The 22254-nt window shown below is 44.4% G+C and overlaps 1 protein-coding gene across 1 annotated transcript in view; it reads right to left on the bottom strand.

The window, feature by feature from the left end:
• sorl1 (sortilin-related receptor, L(DLR class) A repeats containing) overlaps window positions 1-21510 on the bottom strand; it is a 102783-nt gene extending 81273 nt beyond the window's left edge. Inside the window, exons 1-8 of the mRNA XM_063207424.1 lie at window positions 21140-21510; window positions 12713-12829; window positions 11340-11474; window positions 10888-11049; window positions 9931-9998; window positions 5859-6039; window positions 2801-2902; window positions 2188-2357 (exon numbers count right to left, since the gene is read on the bottom strand). Coding sequence (XP_063063494.1) covers window positions 2188-2357; window positions 2801-2902; window positions 5859-6039; window positions 9931-9998; window positions 10888-11049; window positions 11340-11474; window positions 12713-12829; window positions 21140-21445 — 1241 coding nt within the window. The 5' untranslated portion in view covers window positions 21446-21510. The remainder of the gene's footprint in view (window positions 1-2187; window positions 2358-2800; window positions 2903-5858; window positions 6040-9930; window positions 9999-10887; window positions 11050-11339; window positions 11475-12712; window positions 12830-21139) is intronic.
• Window positions 21511-22254: the final 744 nt, after the last annotated feature.

Raw genomic sequence — 22254 nt, 5'->3', positions numbered from 1 at the left:
GCACGCACGCACACACGTTAAAGTACTGCAAGATGAGCACACACACTCATGGGTGTCGTGTGTCATCCTATGCCCCCCCTGCCACCTTCGTGGCGAGACACAGCTGCCAAAAAATACACACAAGCTGTTACTTCCTGGCAAAAGATTATAGACCAGAGCAAGGGAGCTTCTGGGCTATCGCTCGCTTCACTTCCTCATTATCAGTGTAATGTCCGGCTAAGTCAAGTCAAGTCAAGTCAAGTCAAGTAGGTTTTATTGTCAATTTCTTTACATGCACTGGTCATACAAAGAATTTGAAATTACATTTCTTGCTTTCCCATACAGACATAGACTAAATCTAGGTAAGGACATAGACAGTATAGACATAGACAGTGCTCATACAGACATTTAAAGTGCAAGACTGGACAACAGAAGACTTGTAGAGGACATACATTAAGAGGTATTGTTGTGCTTTTGTGCTTTTCCTAAAAAGTCCTTTATAGCGTTCTGACATGGTAATAGTAGCATTTGAAGAAAAATAAATATTAAAAAGGTCTGTCAAGTACACCAGCAGCAGTGTGTGTGTGTGTGTGTGTGTGTGTGTGTGTGTGTGTGTGTGTGTGTGTGTGTGTGTGTGTGTGTGTGTGTGTGTGTGTGTGTGTGTGTGTGTATATGTATGTGTGTGTATGTGTTTAGTGCAGGTAGAAAGTGCGGTGTGCGTCTGTGTGTGTGTCTGTGTGTGTGTGTGTGTGTGTGTGTGTGTGTGTGTGTGTGTGTGTGTGTGTGTGTGTGTGTGTGTGTGTGTGTGTGTGTGTGTCAGTGTGTGTATGTTTGGATTTAGTGCAGAAAGTGCAGTGTGCTTGTGTGTGTGTGTGTGTGTGTGTGTGTGTGTGTGTGTGTGTGTGTGTGTGTGTGTGTGTGTGTGTGTGTGTGTGTGTGCATGTTTTGAGTTAGTGCAGGTTGAAAGTTCAGTCACAAGTATAAGTAAGTAATCTATCTGGCGCTCTAGAATCTTTGGTCTTGGATACGGTTGCCGGGTGGTCCCAGGAAGTAGCAGGAACACAGAGACAAAAACAAAGGAAGGATAAAAAACCCTGTCACAGACAGACAGACTGCTGACTCAAAACACACATGGGCCAGGTTCACTAGCCCGGAGCCGAGCTGACTAATGGTTAGTTACAGTACAAGGGGGAACAGTGCATGTTCACACTTGTCATTTCAAATATTTTTTCTGTTAGTTCTGATTGTAAGTGGTTCTGATTGTAAGTGGCATGCTCTAGATTGAAAGACCAACTCTCTAACAAAGACAAGGGTGACCCATGACCAAAACATTCTGTAACCTAATTGCTCAACTTACAAGTGGAGGTGGTTTAAGACGCAGACATTCACATATGGTTAAAGACACAAACATTCACATATACTGTATGTATGCATGTCTGTACAGTATGCTCTACAGTATGGTTGCACAATGCTCAACATAATTTTGACAATAATGGCAGGTTCCCTCAACAAAAACCTGGTAGCGGGTTCAGTGACAGAGCAACGGCTAATTACTGTCACATGACAGTGGGCTAAATAAGTAGCACACTTCAACAGGACACTCAGGGGCAGTGGTGACGACAGCAAGTGAGAGGCTGTATCTGATGAGGTCACTGAAGATACATTCTACTGCACTAGTGTGAACAGCTTCAATCTTCACAAGACATCGACGGAGACTCAGTAGCACTTTCACTGACTAAGCTGAACTTGCTAATGAATTCGTTACAAAAAAGGGGGCTCCATGAATTACGAACACTACAAATGGTCTCCATTAAAGACTGAGACTGTATAAGACTGAGCAGTTGTCATGTCAATTTGATGCAGGACTACATGTTTGAAAGGTTGTGTTGATAAAGTAAGATTTGTGGGCCTCTGCCACAGATGTGATGGTATATTATTTATTTTCACTTTAAAGACCTAGGGGGTTAATATGATTAAGTGATAAACCCAGCCAAGTTAACCTACAGGTAATGATAAACTGCAAATAGTCAGACCACAGGCGTCATCTATTTAAGATAAGGAGGGCGCCAGGTTGTTGTATTTCATGCTTTGTCTAAACCCAAGGTAGAGGAAACAAGGTTTACTACTGAGCAAGGTTCATGCAAAACGGCCCTGTACTCTGTATGTGTCTGTTGTTCCTCTTTTTTCGGCTGAGCAGCTGTGGTGTACCTGATGAGAGTGTTGCTGCCGGAGCCTTGCGGACTGTAGTACAGCACGTTCTCCAGCGACAGGCTGAAGCGCAGGCCCTGCGTGTCCGAGATGTACAGGTGCGTGATGTTGTTGTTGTGATTCACACACACAAACACCTGGTCCTCCGAGGCATCCGCTATGTAGTACTCCTGTGAGGCGGAAGAGGGAGAGAGGGAGGGAGGGGGGGGGGAAGCATTATCTAAACTACATGACCATATGGCATTTATATTTAGAGTCCACAACAGACTGTTTCGGTTTTGACTTGGCCTCTAGTGAACTCCCCCAACAACTCCTTCTCCCTCTCAAAGAAAACTCAAAATTGTATTCCTTGATATTGCATTAACATTAACATACACATTAATTAACTAATGCATTTCAAACCAAATAAATTAAAAAAAACAAAAAAACATGACATTCTCATCATGATGAATCCATAAAATAAAAGATCTACCATCAACCCCATACAGTAAAACAGTGAAACAAAACAATGACAACGAAAACAAAACAAAAAAGAAAGAAAAAGTTATGTTCTCCACATTCCTGTCAGCAGTACTGCGTCTACATCTGCATGCATGACATAGCGATGACTCACCGTGATTGGATGGCGGGTCTGGAACTGAGCAGCTTTCATTGGCTGGCGGTTGTAGGAGACCCACAGCTGGACGCTGGCAGGCTGCTGGCTCCCCAGTAGAGGCTGTTCCATTAGCAGGGCAACAAGAGTTCAAGACGCCTATTAGGGCTACTAGGTCACAACTGACACACGTATCTCACACTCTCACAAATCACAGTAGACCCATCTCACTCACATCTCAAACTGCACACAACTTAACCCATTTTGACCTGAAAACACCTGCTAAAAAGACCAGGGTTTTTTTGCCTATGTGTTACGGAGGGAAATTGTGTTAGTTGCAGGTAGACTACACAGCACACTACCACATCAACACCACATGGGGGGCACCGACTACCCTTTGAGGCTCTGGGTGGGTGCATTCCAATATGCAATATCCTTGCTTCCTCCACTTGTGCTTGTGGCCTCGCCCCGCCTCCTGGCCACTCCTCCATAGAGAAAACAATCAATTTTCCCAGCTCTCTGCCTAGCCACAACAACTTTTAGGGGACTGTTTTTCATTCACCATCACAATTGCAAATGAGAAAAAGACTTTACAATTGAGCTTTTGCAAGATATTGAAATATAATGCTGTTGTCAGTGATGTCGTCATGACATATTACTTCCTGGTACGAGGCCACAAGCACAAGTGGAGGAAGCAAGGTCGCATATTGGAACGCACCCTATGTGCCTACAGTGGAATCCATCTTGAAAGGGAAGTGGGAGAACACGCGGGCTGGTGAACTGGTGAGCAAGAGGCATCTACTCGCACGCTGGAGCTGGTTTGGCCAGCATTGGACCTACCCTGCTCAGAAAGCTCGCAGATATATGGACCCTGAACGTGTTGGGACATTTGTGGATAGGCCTACCATGGACATTTGTATTTGATGGAAGATTGTGGGGTTTCCCTCACCATGATGAACGCTGGAGGAGAGCCAGCTGGAGAATGGCTCTGGGGATTGAGCTGGCCGTCAATGAAGACATGTGTTTGCCTTTGCCCGAGGCTCAGAGAAGGTATGTTTGGTTGCCCTTTCACCACATCCATGCACTTAGTATCATACATAATGACTTACACATTTTAATGCACACATAATGTTAGGAGAGTTAACAGGGATAGAGTTAACATCATAATACTATGTATACAGGCTCCTAAACCTGAGCACAGATTGTCATAAAAAATTACCTGAATAGTCAACGCTAATTTAAACCTTCATATCTTAGTCTCTGCAGCACGTAGAGAGATGACATTTTAAAATGATAACTTCGGCTTTCTTTTGTACGGCATCTTTGCAGGAGGGTGAAAGTTTACATTTGTTCATTCATCTTAAGCCGCCCAACTTGGTTAGTCCTCCTGCTCTTCAAACTTCGCTTGAATCCACTGACCTCTATCTATGGGATTGTCAGATATCTGCCTCAACTTTATCCAATCATTTCCAATAGACCAACTGCAGTACATTTTGTTAGTCGCACACCCCTTTTCACGACCCCAAAGTGTACTTCAGGCATGACACAACTTAACATTTGCCATGCACTTCTGAAATGCCTTTATCGTTGAAAACCGCATGAACATCACTCCCGGCGTTAATGTAAATATATATACATGCGGCAGCCGGCATGAAAGATAAAACGAGACAGATGAATCAAATGCCTTCAACTACAAAGATTTGACTCATATCTCGAACTAAATACATCTCAACAGTTCCTGACCGCCATTAGCTCAACTCTCACACACATTTCATGCACTTCAGTTCATAGTCGTGGGCTCAAACTACAAGACTATCAGCTCCATTCTCCGCTGAACGTTACCCCCAAGGACCATAGCAAGTGACTGTTGGCCAAGTTTCCTTCGTTGTGTGCAAGGTTCTAAGATAGAATTTTGACAGTCCAAAGAGTCATCGACTCCAAAATCGTAAATATCAAACATACTTGGTCATTACAACTGGAAATAGAATGTTGGGCACTGTGTCCGTGTTCATGATTGGAGACAAGATTGTCAGCTGCAATTACCTTTTGGTGTGTGGCACAATTCACTGTCAAAATCAGTTACAATCTTAAAGTTGTGTACAAGTAGTTTGAGCTCAGCCTTATAAAACAAACTGTGCGCGCACACACACACACACACACACACACACACACACACACACACACACACACACACACACACACACACACACACACACACACACACACACACACACACACACACACACACACACACACACACACACACACACACACACACACACACACACACACACACACACACACGTCAAAGGTACTGAGAGATGTAAAAGCTTTCTGATGGTGGAGATGCTGGCAGAAAAGAGAGAGAAAGGGCAAAGACGAGGGAGTGCAGGGAGCTGGGGGGGAATGCTGGTTGTGATGGAGTATGCTGCACTGCAGATGGGGCCTGGCCAGGCACGCTGAGTCGACAGCTGAATTTCATTACATCAGTTGCTGATAACACTCATTTGTTATAGACGTCCGAGAGGGGAGGGACAGATTGGAAACAAACAAAATCTGATACTTTTAGTAGGACAAAACGGGGTTATTACGCACCCCATTCAACAACCACCCATAAAGCCTTGCTTTCGCTCTCGTTTCCTTTCCACCCTGGTAATGGTGGAGCTAAAAACATGTCCATACTTACACACCCTGGTGGTGGTGGCTACCGTGATATGATTATATGACTACATGACTTTTTATTTGACTACATTACAATACATTACATTTAGCTGACGCTTTTATCAATGCAACTTAGTTATTGAAAGGGTAAGATTACAGTCCCTGGAGCAGTTTGGGGTCAGGTGCCTTGCTCAAGGGTACCTCAGCAATGGATTGCGGTAGGGAGTGAAAGGGCGGGATCCAAACCTGCAACTCTCTGATCTAAAGTCCATCTCGTTAGCCGGCAGCCCAATAATACAAACGTGTACAATACTTATTATACATATATCCACATTCCCTGGTGGTGGCGAACATGATGTGATTATATGACTGTATTATATTTTAATCCATTATAATATAATACCATATATTCACGTACCCTGGTGGTGGTGGCAAACATGTACTTGTCGCGCAGCTGGAAGTTGTCCACGCGCTCCAGGATGAGGCGGCGGCTCTCCTCGCTCTGGAAGAAGTCGGTGCTGCTCAGCACGCTGGAGACCCCCTGCGGCTCGTGCCTCTGGACGAACACCGTGGTGGGGCTGTCGTAGGGCTCCACTCCCCTGGGGAGGGAGAGAGAGAAAGAAAAAAAAATATGAGAGGGGGATATGATCGAGATGTGCGGGGGGGGGGGGGGGGGGGTTGTGGTGTCATTGCGGATGCCCTGATGAATGAGCGTTTTCATTTCAGGCATGCTCAAGACATTGTGTTGAGGTTGTCTTTGCAAGCAAATCGTTTTCAAGACATTGATACGATGATCCGGTTATGGGAATTAATCTAAGCAGCGCATTAGTAAGGAGGGGAGGAGTGGAGGGTAGATTTCACGGGTGAGCAAATGGTCACTGCGGCCACAAACTCCCACCCACCAACATCATAACGTCACAAACAAAACACCCCTCTCCCCAGCCCCCACCCCATCACAAACAGGCAAAACAAACCTAAACCGCCTGCTTGGCCCGCTTATCAGTGCATCTCGTGTGTCAAATATTTACGCGCCAAAAGCCACAGAAATGCTCCCCATTCCCAGTCGCCACTGGGGCCTTGAGGAATGCTGCAGCGCTGCCGCCCGCCGCCACTGATTTATCTGGGCCTGTGATGACAGGGGAAACTACACAGCAGCCCGGCTACTGTAACTCACCACTGGACGCTTACAGGAGAGAGGGGGGCAGAGATGGAGGAGAGAGAGAGAGAGAGAGAGAGAGAGAGAGAGAGAGAGAGAGAGAGAGAGAGAGAGAGACAGACAGGCAGAGAGAGAGAGAGAGACAGGCAGAGAGAGAGAGAGAGAGACAGGCAGAGAGAGAGAGAGAGAGAGAGAGAGAGAGAGAGAGAGAGAGACAGGCAGAGAGAGAGAGAGAGACAGGCAGAGAGAGAGAGAGAGAGAGAGAGACTACTGACTTTTGTAACTCACCACTGTACGGTTACAGGAGGGGGGTGAAGAGGAGGTGGTGGAGAAAGATAGCGGGAAGGAGGAAGCCAGAGAGAGAGACAGAAACAGAAACAGAGACAGACATCGATTGAAGAGTCAGAGAAAGAGGGAGAGAGAGAGAGCGAAGAAAGATGCCAGGAGTGCTTAAACTGGCTCATTTGGTCTAAGCAGGCTGTTAACAGGGGGCTGCTGGTGTCCACGACAACCACCTAACCATTACCCCACCAAACTTAAACGCCAAGGAGAGAGAGGGGGAGAGAGAGAGAGAGAGAGAGAGAGAGAGAGAGAGAGAGAGAGAGAGAGAGAGAGAGAGAGAGAGAGAGAGATGGGGGAGGAAGTGGGCCAGGGACAATTATTTATTCATCGGCCACTGTTTCGCTGTTAACACCCGCATAGTTCACTTCTAAAGGCCCTACAGTAGTCCAAGCCTCTGGGATATGCAGTATGTACCATACGCCTGCTCCGCGCTGCGGAGACACACTTTCCACTTGGATTTATTTTCCACTCCACGCAGCTAAGCTTTACTCGATTCCTTTCAAGCTCGAGACTCTGTCTCTCTGCTTCTGTCTGCTGCAGTGAACACCCACCCAGGCGACGGCGATTTACAAGCTGGTCTGAGGGGAGATCTTCCAAACCGACCGAGTGGAGACGAATGTGTCAAATTCCACTCCGGCATACCAGGGGAGTAACTGCATAGCAGGCCAAGCAGCACTGTATTGCAGGGGTTCCCAACCCTCTCCAACTTGGGGCCCACCTGAAATGTTAAGGTTCCACCTCTGGCCCAACCAACAATAAATCTCAAATATTATTTTGATTTTTAGAAAATAATTTCAAGGGCCGCTTGGAATACCTTCAGGACCCACAGTTTGAGAATCACTCACCTAAGACCACACAGCTGTGGGGGTGGACCAGGTCTATATCCTGGGCCTGCCCCCAATAACGCTGATGCTCCACAAAGTTTCGCTTCTCATTTGGTCTGGCCAGGCACCCTTACTGGAACATTTCAAGTAATCCTGATGAAATAGGGGACCACTCATTTCTTAGCATCTCTAACGGTGCGATGGGGTGCGTTTAAGGCAATAACACACCAGTTGTTAGCAGGTGAGTAAATGAATGGGCGGTGGTCTTATTGACTGTAGATTCCACCAATAGCATACAGAGGCGTTTCATGGACACGAGTTAGACACACCACATGCATCCCCCTTGAAGAAATGGTCTGATAAATCTGAACAAATGCTTGCAGAGCATTGGAGTTCTGATAGATAGGCTAGCATCTCTGTAGTTCTAATGAATGTTGTTTCCAACCGCTAGCACGACTGAAGAGAGAAGCTGCTAATGCAAATCTTCTTTCGTTTTCTTCAAGTTACTCAAGGCCGTAAAATCAGTGCTTTAGGCAAACTTTGACTGTGTGAACTAGTAGGTAATGCAACTCGTTTCTATAAGGTCAGGGGTACTCAATTAAAAGTCCCAGAGGGCCAGTTTTTCAAAATTCCTCCCTATAAAGGGCCGGGCCGGGCTGACACGACACGACCCCCACCAAAAAAATTATAAAAAAAAAATAAAAAAATGATAAGGCCTTTGTAATCACAAAACACACGCACTCACACCCACAGCAGATATTTAGTTTCCAGTGACAGGATGGGAGAACATTTCTCTCATAAAGGGCCTGCATTTTTCTGGAGCACTGTGGGGTGAGGTGCCTGCCTTGCTGTCATTGCCACCCACCCTTCAGTATTTTTTTTAAATGACATAAGATTAGCCTATATTTGCAGACTACATTCATAAACATTTATTTCTTAGTGAGAAAACCAATAAGCCTGAAGATAACACTTTTCAAACAAATGTTGCTTATTATGACTTTGTTTATGCAGCTCTCACATGCATAATGAGAATCAGATGCAATAATGGACCCAACAAAGAGGACACATAGATAGGAGGACACCAGGTTTTGCCAACAAGAAAATGGCAAATTGATGCAATGTTGATTAAATGCAACAGCCAATAATAAATAATCAAGTTGCTCATAACTTTGTTTGAAATCTTATGAGGGGCTTAGCTTTCCAAACGAACTATTTGGGGACTGTTTAAAAGTGTGAAAAGTTTATCAAGCAATTCGTTTTTAAGTAGGCTACCCCTAGTTAGCTGCCAGCAGAGCTCAAACACAATTTGCCTTAATTTGTGTTAGCAACTAGCTACAGCTAGTGCTAAACCAATTCGAAGTCCTAACACACTGTATGCAATGAAATGTGGACCATTACTTTCAAAAACGAGGCAAAGAGAACTTTGTAAATAATTTATTTACAAGTTCTACCGTCCTTCCCTTCTGTAGTCTACCTTACAACAGCCTCTGCCACCCTCATAGTCACTTCTGTTTGGAGCCTGCAGGGAGAAACTGATTGAGGGGGCGGAGACACGGCACGCATCTTCCTAGCGTCTGTGGCGCGATTTCAAAATAAGAGCCGGCAGCGCGATCGGACCAAAAAAAAAAAAAAAAAATTTTTTTTTTTTTTTTTTAAATTTTTCAAAATTATTCGAGGGCCACAAATAGATGCCCCGCGGGCCGCTATTTGAGTATGGGGGCTATAAGGTCAGGACACTGCTACTGGTTTGCTACTGTTGAGTTCTACAATAACGTTGAGTTGTAGCAGCTTGCAGCCAAAATAACCTCAGCGCTCTGTACCTTTAACACCGGAAGCACCATAAAAACAAGAGTGGACGCCCACATACACACACAGGAAACCACACACATACACACAGGCAAATCCACACACACATACACGCACGCACACACTTAACGCACTTAATACACACACTTAACGCCCTGAACGCACCACAGGGCCATATAGCAAGGCTCTGTAGGGTCACAGATGCAATTCTAACTAATTGCCATGGGTAATGCCACAGACCAGTAAACAACTTTAAGCCCAGTAACAGAGACCATACAAACACTTTCTCACATTTGCTTCTGCTCACTTGTTCATTATAAACAGGCCGGTTCTCATGCTCATGCTCACACACACACACTTACCAGAAATAGGCCTTCACATGCTCCTGAATTAACAGCCATGTTTCACCAAAATCATCTGACTTCCACAACTGGAGAGAGAGAGAGAGAGAGAGAGAGAGAGAGAGAGAGAGAGAGAGAGAGAGAGAGAGAGAGAGATTATGTTGTTTTTCAAGCAAGGCCTTCCGGCAGGAAGCACAACTAAACTTTGCAAACAGGCTGCAAAACCCCCAAAGCCACTTTCACGAAAAAGACCCAGTAGATAAGGGATGTTCTCAATCTACGCCAACAAGGGATGATGTGTTCAAACCACAGCCATGTTGCCTTGATGTCTAATCTATTCTATCTACTGGCTGTATGCGTAGAGTTTCCTGTGTGCAGTAATTCTACACAACGTCAGAAACTACCAGTTATTTCAAAGCTATTTTGGCTGTCTGACTCTCAAAGGTTAAACATCGTCTACTATACCGTCCCCTCCACCTCATTCAAGTGTATTCAAGTGTATCCATAGTGTTAGTGTTAGTTATAGAAGAGTAGAGATATGGGTACTTCATTCATCCTGAAGGAGATGATGGAAAAAACATGCAATCTTTCTGCTGTCCACTAAATGTAGTCTACTAATATTAGGCACCGTGCTTGAGATGTTACAGTCCTGTCTACTCCCAAATGTCAAATGCACTGTTGTCTTCTGTCCCATGTCTGCTTGTAGGCACCAATACCTGACCAACATCAGGCCTGAGTGGGTATTTACATTACATTACATTTAGCTGACGCTTTTGTTATCCAAAATGACATGCAGATATTACAGGGTATTATTTACAGTCCTTGGAGCAGCGTGGGGATACGTAGGTGCCTTGCTCAATGGCACTTCAGCCATGGAAGGAGGAAGGGATTGGTAAGGGTGGGATTCGAACCTGCAACCCTGTGATCTACAGTCCAACTCCCTAACAATCACACTACACCTTCGCTGAGCGGGTATACCTGTTTGTTTGGATGGGAGCTGTCGTAGCCGAGTACCAGACTGGGCCGTGTGCTGTGCAGCAGGAGGTCTGTGGGTTTGAAGGGGATGGAGAAGCCTTGGATGGACTTGCAGAAGTCGAGCGTGCTCCACACGTAGCTGTTGGTGGTGTCAGCAAAGAGGTACTGTGGAGGAGATGAGAGAGAGAAACAAGTTTCAACAAAACATCACTTCTCAGTGTCATAGAAGGCACTCTAGAGTCTACATCTGAATTCAAAAGAAGAACACACTAGTGCAGTGGTTCTAAACCTTTTTTGGCCAAACGCCCCCTTGACCTCTTCACACTAGAACTGCGGTTGCATCTCGTGTACAGATTAAAGGTGGCAGTTCTAGTCAGTCAGGAGAAATGAAATAGAACTGCACAGTGTTGCCTTAGGATTTTGGGCAGTTTCCACAGAGGAAGAGAAACACATACCCTTTTGTTGTCCGCTGGGCTGTGATAGAATTGGGAGATGACCTGCTTGCTCGGTTCCTTGCCCTCCTTGGCAGTCAGCTGGAATTGCTCCGAAATAGCTACAAAAGTCGTCCCGTAGTCATACGACACGTACACCTGGCAGTAAAAGGGGAAAACAACAGTCTGAAACTTCACCTAAGAAGAACACTTATTTTGTTGATGCCACTGTAGTTTTCAACAAGTGTTTGGAATATCACCAAGTTATTAGCTCACAATTCCATCACACCAGAAGCCAGACACTCAACACAGAAAGACTGAACATAAATCATCATTTAGTGTGTTGACTGACATATTCATCCATCCATGAATGAATTACTTAAATAACGCATAGATACAAGGTAAATTTAGCCTTGTAAAACTTAAAAAGTTGTACTACGGTGTCATTTCAAATCAATTAAATGTCACTACTACTTGATACTGTATCAACAGTAATATACTTGGCACATATCTTCATATTTACATATGTGAAAGCGAAAATGACACTGTAAAAATCCTGGCAACACAGATCAAAACACCAACATGCCAGCAGGCGGGCAAACAGCTGTGACTCGTCGTGTTTATTTTTGTTGTGACTGCATTTTGTTGTTCTCAGTTTTGTTGACATGAAACAACTTTTGAGGTGGTGGTAGACTTCCTGATTCTCAATTGGCCAGAGGGAACTTGCTGCGTCAGTGGGACAGTCATGCCAGTTTCTAGTCTGTTCATAGAGTAGACACACTTGGCTCTAAAAAGTTTTGTAGTTCTCTTTTGGGTCAGTCAAACAGGCTATCAAATACAGTAGATTTTTTTTGCAATCTTTATATTACCGGTATACTCTTATATTAAGAACAGAAACAGAGCAGGACCTATTCTACTTCACAAGTTCCTAGTCCATGTCACGAGTGCATAATTCCAGTGATGGACAACCAGGATTCAGAAGCTTAAAATCCAGTGCCACATATTCCAAATAACCTCGTTTCACCTGTCCAAACAGAGCAAATGAACAATGATACGCCCTGAAGAAGGCCATAAGGGCCGAAACGCGTAGGCATTGTAGCCACATAAAAAAAGTTTAAAAAATCGCAAACTTGAGTGCCTCAGCATTTGTCTACCTGGAGCAAATGAACAGGTCATTTTGAAAAATTCAGCATTAGATTGTAGTTTCTGAAGCGAGGTTGAATGAGAAGGTTAAAGCACATTCATAACGTCTGACCTGGGAGCAGCACAACCAAATAACTAGTGAAAAGATGGGGGTAGAAAAGTGGGAGCAGAAAAATCCTGACTGAAGCAGACTTTTTTTCATCTTTTATCTGAATCCCGGTTGCTCATCACACTGTTCAGTCCAGTGGCCTCACCGAGCTTGGCTTGGGGTCAATGGCCCCCACACTGTCCCTCGCCAGTGCCACGATGACGTTGCTCTTCTCCCCGGCCCAGTGCACCACCATCTGGTTATGCGAGTCATTGAGGTTGGCCTGTGGAGAGAGAGGGACAGACAGAGAGACAGTTTGTGTGTGGTTAAGAGAGAGAAGTACGAGAGAGAGAGAGAGAGAGAGAGAGAGAGAGAGAGATGAGAGAGAGAGAGAGAGAGAGAGAGAGAGAGAGAGAGAGAGAGAGAGAGAGAGAGAGAGAGAGAGAGAGAGAGAGAGAGAGAGAGACTGACAATGCAAAACACACAGTTGGTGAGCCAGTTGGTCTGTAAACACATGGGAGCGGTCACAGAGATAGACTTCACATCATAAAGTAAATTGCCATTTCCTGTTTGTGATGCGGGCTGGAGGAAGTTGGCTTGTTGTGAGAGAGTGTGATGGCTCTGTCTTGACAGGTTACTAACATAGAGTTAGCAACCTCTAAGCAATATCGAAACAAAAAACTATACGTGTGTGTGTGTGTGTGTGTGTGTGTGTGTGTGTGTGTGTGTGTGTGTGTGTGTGTGAGAGAGAGTTTAGACACACACACAATAATACATACATAAATACATACTCAAGTATATGCACCAGTTTTACACATACGTATATAGTAGGGCTGGGAATCGATCCAAATTTCCTGGATCATTTCGATTCCGATCCAGAAGGCTACAATACGATTCGATCCACGATCCGATTCGATTCGATTTGATATTCGATTGATATATTTTGTATTGCTGGGCTGTCACTTTAACCCATTTATGCCTAGAATTCTAAGACCGGTTATAAAAACCTAACTATCTCAGCCTTTGATGCCCACACAAACATTAAATACCTTGGTATGTGAGAAATAAGTGGGAATGTGTGGAAGAGAGCTACAGGATGTGGTTGAGAAAATAGCGCCTATAATGATCTGCAAAAGATCGATCCACAAAGTTGTGAATCGATATTGCCCTTTTCGAACGTGAATCGATATTGGATTGCGATTCGATCTTTTGAACCCAGCCCTAGTATATAGCCAACACAGAAACCCACCATTAAATAAAAAAACAATAGATTGCACACTAGTCACACCAAAGGAACATGCAGCGTTATGTCCTTATTACAAGGTTATAATAACTGCTCTGCCCTAGTTAACACATCTAGGCATGTGCTTGTTTTCTCTCTCTCTCTCTCTCTCTCTCTCTCTCTCTCTCTCTCTCTCTCTCTCTCTCTCTCTCTCTCTCTTCTCTCTCTCTCTCTCTCTCTCTCTCTCTCTCTCTCTCTCTCTCTCTCTCTCTGTTTTTCCTGTCCATCTGTTTCATGTGCGAAGGCCAAACTCGTCTGCAGTTGATGCAGCCTTTGTCTGCCTGTCCTAACTTGTACGTGTACATGCTCTCTAAAGACCGCAATGCTCTGATCATTGGAAATGCTGCAGCATGCTTCCTGCCAAGTTTTTTTTAAACTGCTCTTCCCTGTGACCTGTTTAGGGCAGCGCATTTAATAGGCCACCATCACAGTTCATTACATTTGTCACATGAAAACATTATGCCGTTTATATTATTGTATCTTTATTGAATGCTCCATTTCTTAATTTCTTTTAAAAAAATAATATGGAATTATGTAGGAATTTATTGAGACACATTTTTTGTGTGTTTTCTGACTAAATGTTACTTGGCAAAGGAAGCAAGAAAGCAAGCAAAGCTTGATCCAATCACAAATGTCTTCAGCACTATATTTCCTGTCGTTTTTGTAGGTCCAACAAATTCAATGTAATATGCATAGTGCTGAAACATGATATAAAGACAGTTGGTGAGAGCACATAGATATCGCCCTGCTCTTCTTAATTTGCCTGCAGGCTTGCCACACCACCACCACCATCACCACCATCACGCCAGGAGACGATAAAACTCAAACGACCGCGATAAAGCACACTTTCAAAAAACAAACAAAAAGAACATGTTTAGACTAAGACCTGTGAGCCACTGTTTTGTAAACTAATTGAATTGGGCCATTACTGTAAGGCTTTTGAATGCAGGTCTGACACACAATGACGAGTGAATATATGCCTGGCTTGTTTTCACGTGTTTATGGTCACGCTTTCTGCTCCCCTCATCACCAACCAACCAGCACTGGTCTACACACAACATTTTCTCAGTGTTAATTCAACACTGGGAGACTGGCACCAACCAGAAGAGTGCTAAACTGTCTCCTAAGTGTTGAATTAATAACACAGAATTTACTGTGTGCTGTATGTGTGAACGGTGCCGAAATATGTCCAGTATGCACGACAGTAATTTATAGCCTTGGCCAGCTGGGCATCCCAGACGCACCACACTGAATGTGCTCTGTGTGTGTGTGTGTGTGTGTGTGTGTGTGTGTTCGTTCTCCAAGTGTGTGACTACTCTGTTTGCGGGTGTGTGTTTATTTGTGCGAGAGAAAGAGAGAGACTGAAAGAGAGAGAGCAAGGGAGACAGAGTGATAGAGAGACAGAGAGCCGACAGTCAACAGTCTGTTTTGCTGAGTACTGGACCGGTTGAGTGGTGCATTCTGGGTCTAATAAGCCACGGTTAGACTCCAGTTCACCAGCCCTATGCCAGCATTACTTGACTGACACACAACTCTGACTCAGCCATAGTCAAGACATTACATTACATTACACTTAGCTGGCGCTTTTATCCAAAGCGACTTAGTTATTTACAGAGTATTGGTTACTGTCCCTGGAGTAGTATGGGGTTAGGTGCCTTGCTCAAGGGCACCTCAGCCATGGATTGTGGTAGGCAGTGGAAGGGAAGGATACGAACCGGCAACATTCTGATCTAAAGACTAGCTCCTTAAAGGACCAGTTCAGCATGCAGTTTCAACATGCAGTTGTAATGCTTACACTACCCTGGACTTGTCAGTACCTGAGGTTTGTTTTTTTCTTCTTCAGCCTTTTCCGAGATCTTGGTCATTGTAATGGGGGCAGAAATGGGGGCAGCGCTTTGTTTACGTTTCAAAAAAACATTTTTATTTATTTCCAAAAATATCCGAAAGATTATACAACATCAGCAGACAACTGGCAAACAGCGTTACCTTGTGGGAAAATATTTGGAGTAGGCCTATGTTAAATTTTTTAAAAATGTAAACAAACGCTGCCCCCATAAGAACAGCTCATATATCGGAAAGGGCTTAGCCGAAAAATGTGGCATCACCGGGTACTGACTAGTCAAGGGTAGCGTAAGCAATACAACAGCATATTGAAATTGACCAAACTGGTCCTTTAACCACTAGGCCACGGCTAATAAGCTGTCACACGCAACTTTGTGTCTAGCCTTACTTAGCCAACCTCCATATCCCCCCCGAACATTACTTGACTGACACGCAACTTGGAGGGCCGTCCTGCCCACTCCAGCCACTACAACACGGCCGTTGTTTGATCTGCTTTGGCCCGCAAGGCCACATTATGGCCACAGGAAGTCCGAGCGAGTAGCTAAGCAGCTCTCAACGCACACTGCCAGCCCTTCAGACATGTGTCTGACCGACTGCCACAAACTCAGCTCCTCTCTCTCTGTCTCGTTCGCTCTCTCTCTTCTAACCCCTCTCTGTCTTTCACTCACGCTTTCCTTTCCTCCCTCACACACACTCCTGCTCTCACTCTCTCTATCCCGCTCACACAAACACACTCTCCATCCCTTTCATTTTTATTTTACCTCAACCCCCCCCATTTTTGCCTTTGTCCCTATCCCGCTTTCTGTCTCACACACACACACTTCTCTATTCTTCTCATTTTCACTTTCAGTCAACCCCCCCCCCCTCCCATTTGAGTTCATCATTGTGCCAAAGGAAAAACAACACCATTTCAGTGACGCAAGCAGGCCCATTGACTTGACTCTCTCTCTCTCTCTCTCTCTCTCTCTCTCTCTCTCTCTCTCTCTCTCTCTCTCTATTCTAGCAGCATACTAAAGACAAGGGCTCCTAGCATGACTCACCTCAGCCTGGTCTGCCTGCCCGCCTGCCTACTTTCCCTTCGCCCTCAGTCTTGGCCCATTACCTCCCCTCCTCCCTCCCCAGGCAGTGGGGCAGGTGGTGCTAAGCACCGGTCGGCGCTGGCTGCAGGGCCAGATTAATGCACTGGCTAGATATGGCTGCAGCCTAGGGGCCCCCACCTGCTAGGGGCTCCCGACTGAACAAAGTGGGGAGGGGGTAGATCAAAAATTGTAGAATTGTGACAAGATGCAGAATTGAAAAATTAGCTTGCTGTGTTGCGTTAGAGTTTTCAATCTTGTTAATACTCAATCCTGGCGCGGAATTATGATGCCGTCTACCTGATTTTATTGCGGAATTTGTCTTCTGCGGGGGCCTACAGCAACCTATTGCCTATAGGGTCCCATGGCATCTTAATCCGGCCCTGGTTGACTGCGAAGAGTCAGAAAGCCCTGCCAAAAAGTGCATATGGTCCATTCAGCCAACACTTCAGACGAGGACATTGCACAGTGAATGTTTAATCATCAAGGCTGAATCTCAAAATTGTCTGTTGTTTACTACAATGTAAAAAATACACTGTGTCGGGGTTAGGGAGTAAAACGCTGTTGCTTCTTCTCCTCTTCTGACTAAAAAATGCCCCAGAGGAATCATCAATAACTTGTCATATACAGTGTATGTATATATAAATCCAACGCGTCTCAAAAGAGTTGGGACAGGGCCAAATAAAGGCAGCAAATGTCGAGGAAGACTAAAAACAAAACAAAGGATAACACTTCACAGTTAATAGCATTAACCGATGAGATGATTTTATATAAAAAACAGTGTTGATTCCTATCTTGGACATGATTTCAACAGCTTAAATGGTAGGTGTATTCCTAGTCATGTTTTGCAATGTTTTCCTTTCCGTAGTGCTTACAGTGTGGCAGGTCTTGACCAAAACCAGCCATTTTATGTCCTGCTGGTCCTTATGTTGGAGTTAAACTGTTTAAGCATAGTAGAGAATGCAATTTGTCCTTACTATGTGGCAGTAATCGAAGATCTCCCTTCAAAATATAAAGCAAGACTATTATTTTCAAAAAGAATTGACTTCTGCAACTGCTGCTGACTTCTGTAAGCAAAGGACAGTTTCCCATGTCTTCTTGGTCTATTTCAAGTGTGCTCGGGTGAATAGGGGAATGTTAAACCCCTCTATCATTTGCACACATGAAGCGTCCTTAATGGTCAAGTTTTCACTAGCTGCAATTCTCGGAGTGCTAGAGTGAGACTGCAGCCAATATATATTTCATGATGTTATGAACATATACAATGATTTGAATGACAAAAATATGTATTATATACACTCAATCACGGTAAATCAAGGAAATTCACAACTTTATGTAATAACTATGGTAATTGTTCCCTCTGCATCTTTAATTCTGAGTGACTCAGCCTCTCTGTGATAGTCTTATACCTGGACACTCAAATTGTACATCAGTACAATTCATTTTGAAATGTTCTTCCTTTTTGTTTTATCTTATTTGGATGTTTATAACATTTCACTGATCCCCGTCCCAACTTATTTGAGACGTGTTGCAGTTATCAAATTAGAAATGAGTACATATGTCCCCTAAAACAATATTTTGTCTTGGTTTTAACACTTGATATGTTGTCTTTTCACTATTCTCCGTATTGAATGTTTTGAAAATGATAGCATTTTGATTTTATTCTCAGTTTACCAAACGTCCCAACTTCACCGGAGTTGGGGTTTGTACATACTCTATATATATATAGTTTTTGAAATGTTCAACTTAAAAGTGATTTACAAACCCCACTTGCATTGGAGTTGGGACACTTGGTACTGTGAATGATGAATACAAAAATATTGCATCCATACATTAGATGGAGAAAAGTAAAACGTCAACAACTAATGAGAAGTGTTTGTTTTGTATTCATAATTTACCTAGTATAACTTCATTGGAATTGGGGCTTGTAGATCTCTCAATAAAGCTCCAATCGCTTTAGGTACATTCGCATTTCAACATGCAGTGACCAGAGAGCTCTAAATTAACTTTTTTCATCACCAGTCAAAATGGCTAATAGATCTTACTTGCCAAACACACACAATGGGTCAAGTGGCTAGTAGAGTGGTCTTTTCTACCAGCCATACTCAAATTTGACCAGCATTTGGCCGGTTGGTTGGTGTTAATTTAAAGCCCTGGTACTGACTATTAACCACATGACATATAGTAGACTGTGGGAAGGGATGGATTATTATTCCATGGGCCCCTGGGCTAGACAAGAAGGAAGGCCCCCCTCCATGGGTGTTGCTAGTTTACAAAATGATTCAAGGCCAGATGTGAGAGTCTATGTTGTTGGAGGTTTGGGGGAATGTACCCGAAGAAAACGTGAAAAATCAGTTGTTAAAAGTGCTATTTTAAAGCAATATGAGAATGGCGTGGACTTGAGCTTCAGTGCCCCCTTGACTCTTGGGACCCTGGGGCTGGGCCCGGTAGGCCCGCGCTTGTCTCTGGCTATGTGGTACCTCAGAATCACTTTCAGTTTCCGTTCATCACATCTTTGCGCTTGTTTTTTTTTCTATGCACAACTGCTGAAGGCAGCTAATTACTGTACTGGAGGGTTCAAATTAGGTTATCCTCATTTCAGTCCGTATTCGTAACCACGCTAATTCTGTCTAAATGCCACAAGGATTTCACTAGTCCTACCCAATAACCAGCTCTAATTTACACATTTTTGCCGGTCTTTTCCCTCTCTGCACCTTTGATATCCTCAATAGGATTTTGCACAATTACAAAGTTCACTCACAGAGAGTAGCAAGACTTGAGTTTAGAGTTAAGCCTGATTAAAAGAGCACTGCCACCATAAAATATTTGAACTCCTGGTTACACACCAGGGAAGGACAACAGTGATGTAGGTCTACTATTGGTGGTAATAGTGTCTAAAGACAACAGCAGAAAGTAAACTGAAGCAGAAAACCAGTTTGGTTGCACATGGTCCATGTCAAGGGGAAATCATGCAGGTTAAAAAAAGAGAAAATGGGCCTTGCACTTCCTCTTGGTGACCTCTTTTCTAGGACAAAACCTGAAGTCAGATTTCTACAGCACTCATTACCTATGCTGCAGCTATACAGTAGCCTACACAGACAGCTGGCATTTACACCTGATGGCCAAGCTGGCCTTTATCTGACAATGAACACACAAAGGGTGGAGTGGAGTGGTGGGTGGATTTGTGATGTGGGTGTTATAGCCTACCAAGTGTTTTGCTCTTTGTTCAGATATAGTCTAGTCTGCAAGGTGCCTCAGTGCATCGCCATGCCATGTTTCCCCTGTTGGCTGTCATTCATTATGGCACAACCACAACAACAACAAAACGCGCTTCTGTGGGATTGCCATGGTCAAACACTAAATACAGAGGTGGTACGAAAAAGCATCAACCCCAGACCATACTCAAAGCACAGCAACTGCCAACAACAAGGGGGTGTTTTGAGGAGGCAAGCAAGACAACAAAAGGAATTGGTGCTTTTTGTTGCCATCAATGTGCTGCGTGTGGCATCATCGTGTTTTTGATGTGAGAAACACATCGCAAGAACAAAGACGCGCTTTTGTTCGTTGGGCAATTTCTTGACGTTGTCCACCCAGGAGCAGTCCGCGTGTGGTGTTGATGTCATGCCACGATTGCGGGCTGTATTAGTGACAGTAGCCCAAAGTGTGGGCCCCACTCCCGATAAGATCCGATGAGGCTTTTTGGAAGAGCTCAGACCACACCGGTTACATAAATGACGGGCTGCCAGCTCGTTACTGTCTTGCATAAACATCGCTACGCAACCAGTGGATTTTTTGCTGGTTTGATGAGGCGATATCATTGCCTTTTCAGCATTGGTTAAATAATTCGTCAATAAAGTCAGTGGCTGCTTCTAACTCCAGTGTGCTCCGCTCACATCGCGACAAAACACCAGATCAGTAAAAGGGTAAACACACCCACAGGTCTGACATAAACACAGCTGCTGGCTACAGACTATCACTTACAAAATCGATATGGCATCCCATCACGCAGTCTGAAAGAAACAATGTCAAACTTCTTGTTGGCAAGCCCTGCAGGGTAAATGACTAGACGGTGATCAACCGCGCGCCTATTCACACACACCATTTACCTAGCCATGGATTTCAACAATACCTTTCTAACCAGATCCGAGAGGGATAGCTCAAGCAGTAGCCTACCGTCACCTAACTGATCGGAGGGGCGTGAGAGAAAAATAAGGCAATGAAGGTTAAGGTAACTTTCATGTAGCTCTATAAAGACAGCCTGCAAATTTAGTCATGTAAAATTCAGGTGATGTAGAATATGCATGGGAATGCATTCACGGGCGAAATATAACCCCTTCCCATTTACAGATGGCCCTTCTGGGTTCTTGAAAACAACGCAGAGAAAATGCTTTACCCTTCCGTACACCTTCGGCACGGGTGATTCAGCAGCACGGCGATATCGATGCCTTTGCACTGGTGGTGAAGCTTCTCTGGCTTCCCTCTCGAGACGCACGTCTTGCGTTTGACCCTCGGCGCTGGCTGCTTGAATGTGGTCTTCGCCCGCAGTTACCAAGGAAAAACCGCGATCCTGCGGTAGCATAAACCTCTGACTTCGAGGGAGATGGAGCGTGGAAGAAAACAAGCCTGTGAGATAAAATAATAAAAGCTGCAACGCAATTCGAACAGGGGACAGCATCCTAAGCGTTCGCTTTGTCGCCATGTTTGTGTATATTACTCCCTCCGTGAGGAAGAGCGCCTCACGTGGTTGATGATGAGCTCACCAGCCTTTGACGGTGGAATGCAGTCATCCAGGTGAAGTGGTGTCTCGGCCTATTAAAATAGATGGTGGTAGGGATTGCGAAATTACTTTAAGTGACGTAATGCAAAGTGATTACAATATAAACGTTAGGCCTACATAAAATTGAGAAATTGTTCTCCCCCGTTTATAACGTGGGGGTGTGGAGAGAGCTCACTATTCCCCCAATGTTCTGCCTATCTGATTTGGCAATACAAATATCTAAATATTTGTCATGTCAATAAAGCACTTGTGGATTTCAATTTGATAAAACAGGGACAAAGACAGGATAGCTTAGTTTGATTTCAGACATAGACAGACAGAAAGGCAGACAGACAGACACCATGGCCTATCATCATTTAGACACCACACCACCATAATCTTTCATCAATATCGTTGAAAGTACAGTACAGGAAGGGATGACTTTTAGACCGTGTATGCGCGCGTGACCTATTTTTATCTGGAAATAATGAGACATTATTATTATAAATGACAGTACTTTCGCAGCCGGTATAGAAATCATATCCATAGGACCTCCCTGGTGCTTTCCTCCCAAGTTAAAACCAGAGAGACGGAAGAGACCACACATCACATCACACATCCTCACTCAACCAGTGTAGAAGCTAGCTAGAACTAGAAGCCAACGCCGCGAGAGACTAGTCCAGAACCATCCGATGCACGCGACCTGCTGCAGTGAGTCACTCTCTCACGAGCTCATAGCTAAACCGATCTAC

The sequence above is a fragment of the Engraulis encrasicolus genome, chromosome 9 (genome assembly GCF_034702125.1).
Source record: "Engraulis encrasicolus isolate BLACKSEA-1 chromosome 9, IST_EnEncr_1.0, whole genome shotgun sequence".
In the NCBI taxonomy this organism is placed as follows: Eukaryota; Metazoa; Chordata; class Actinopteri; order Clupeiformes; family Engraulidae; genus Engraulis; species Engraulis encrasicolus.
Note: the sequence above shows the minus strand (reverse complement) of the source record. Positions and strands in the feature narration are given on the sequence as shown.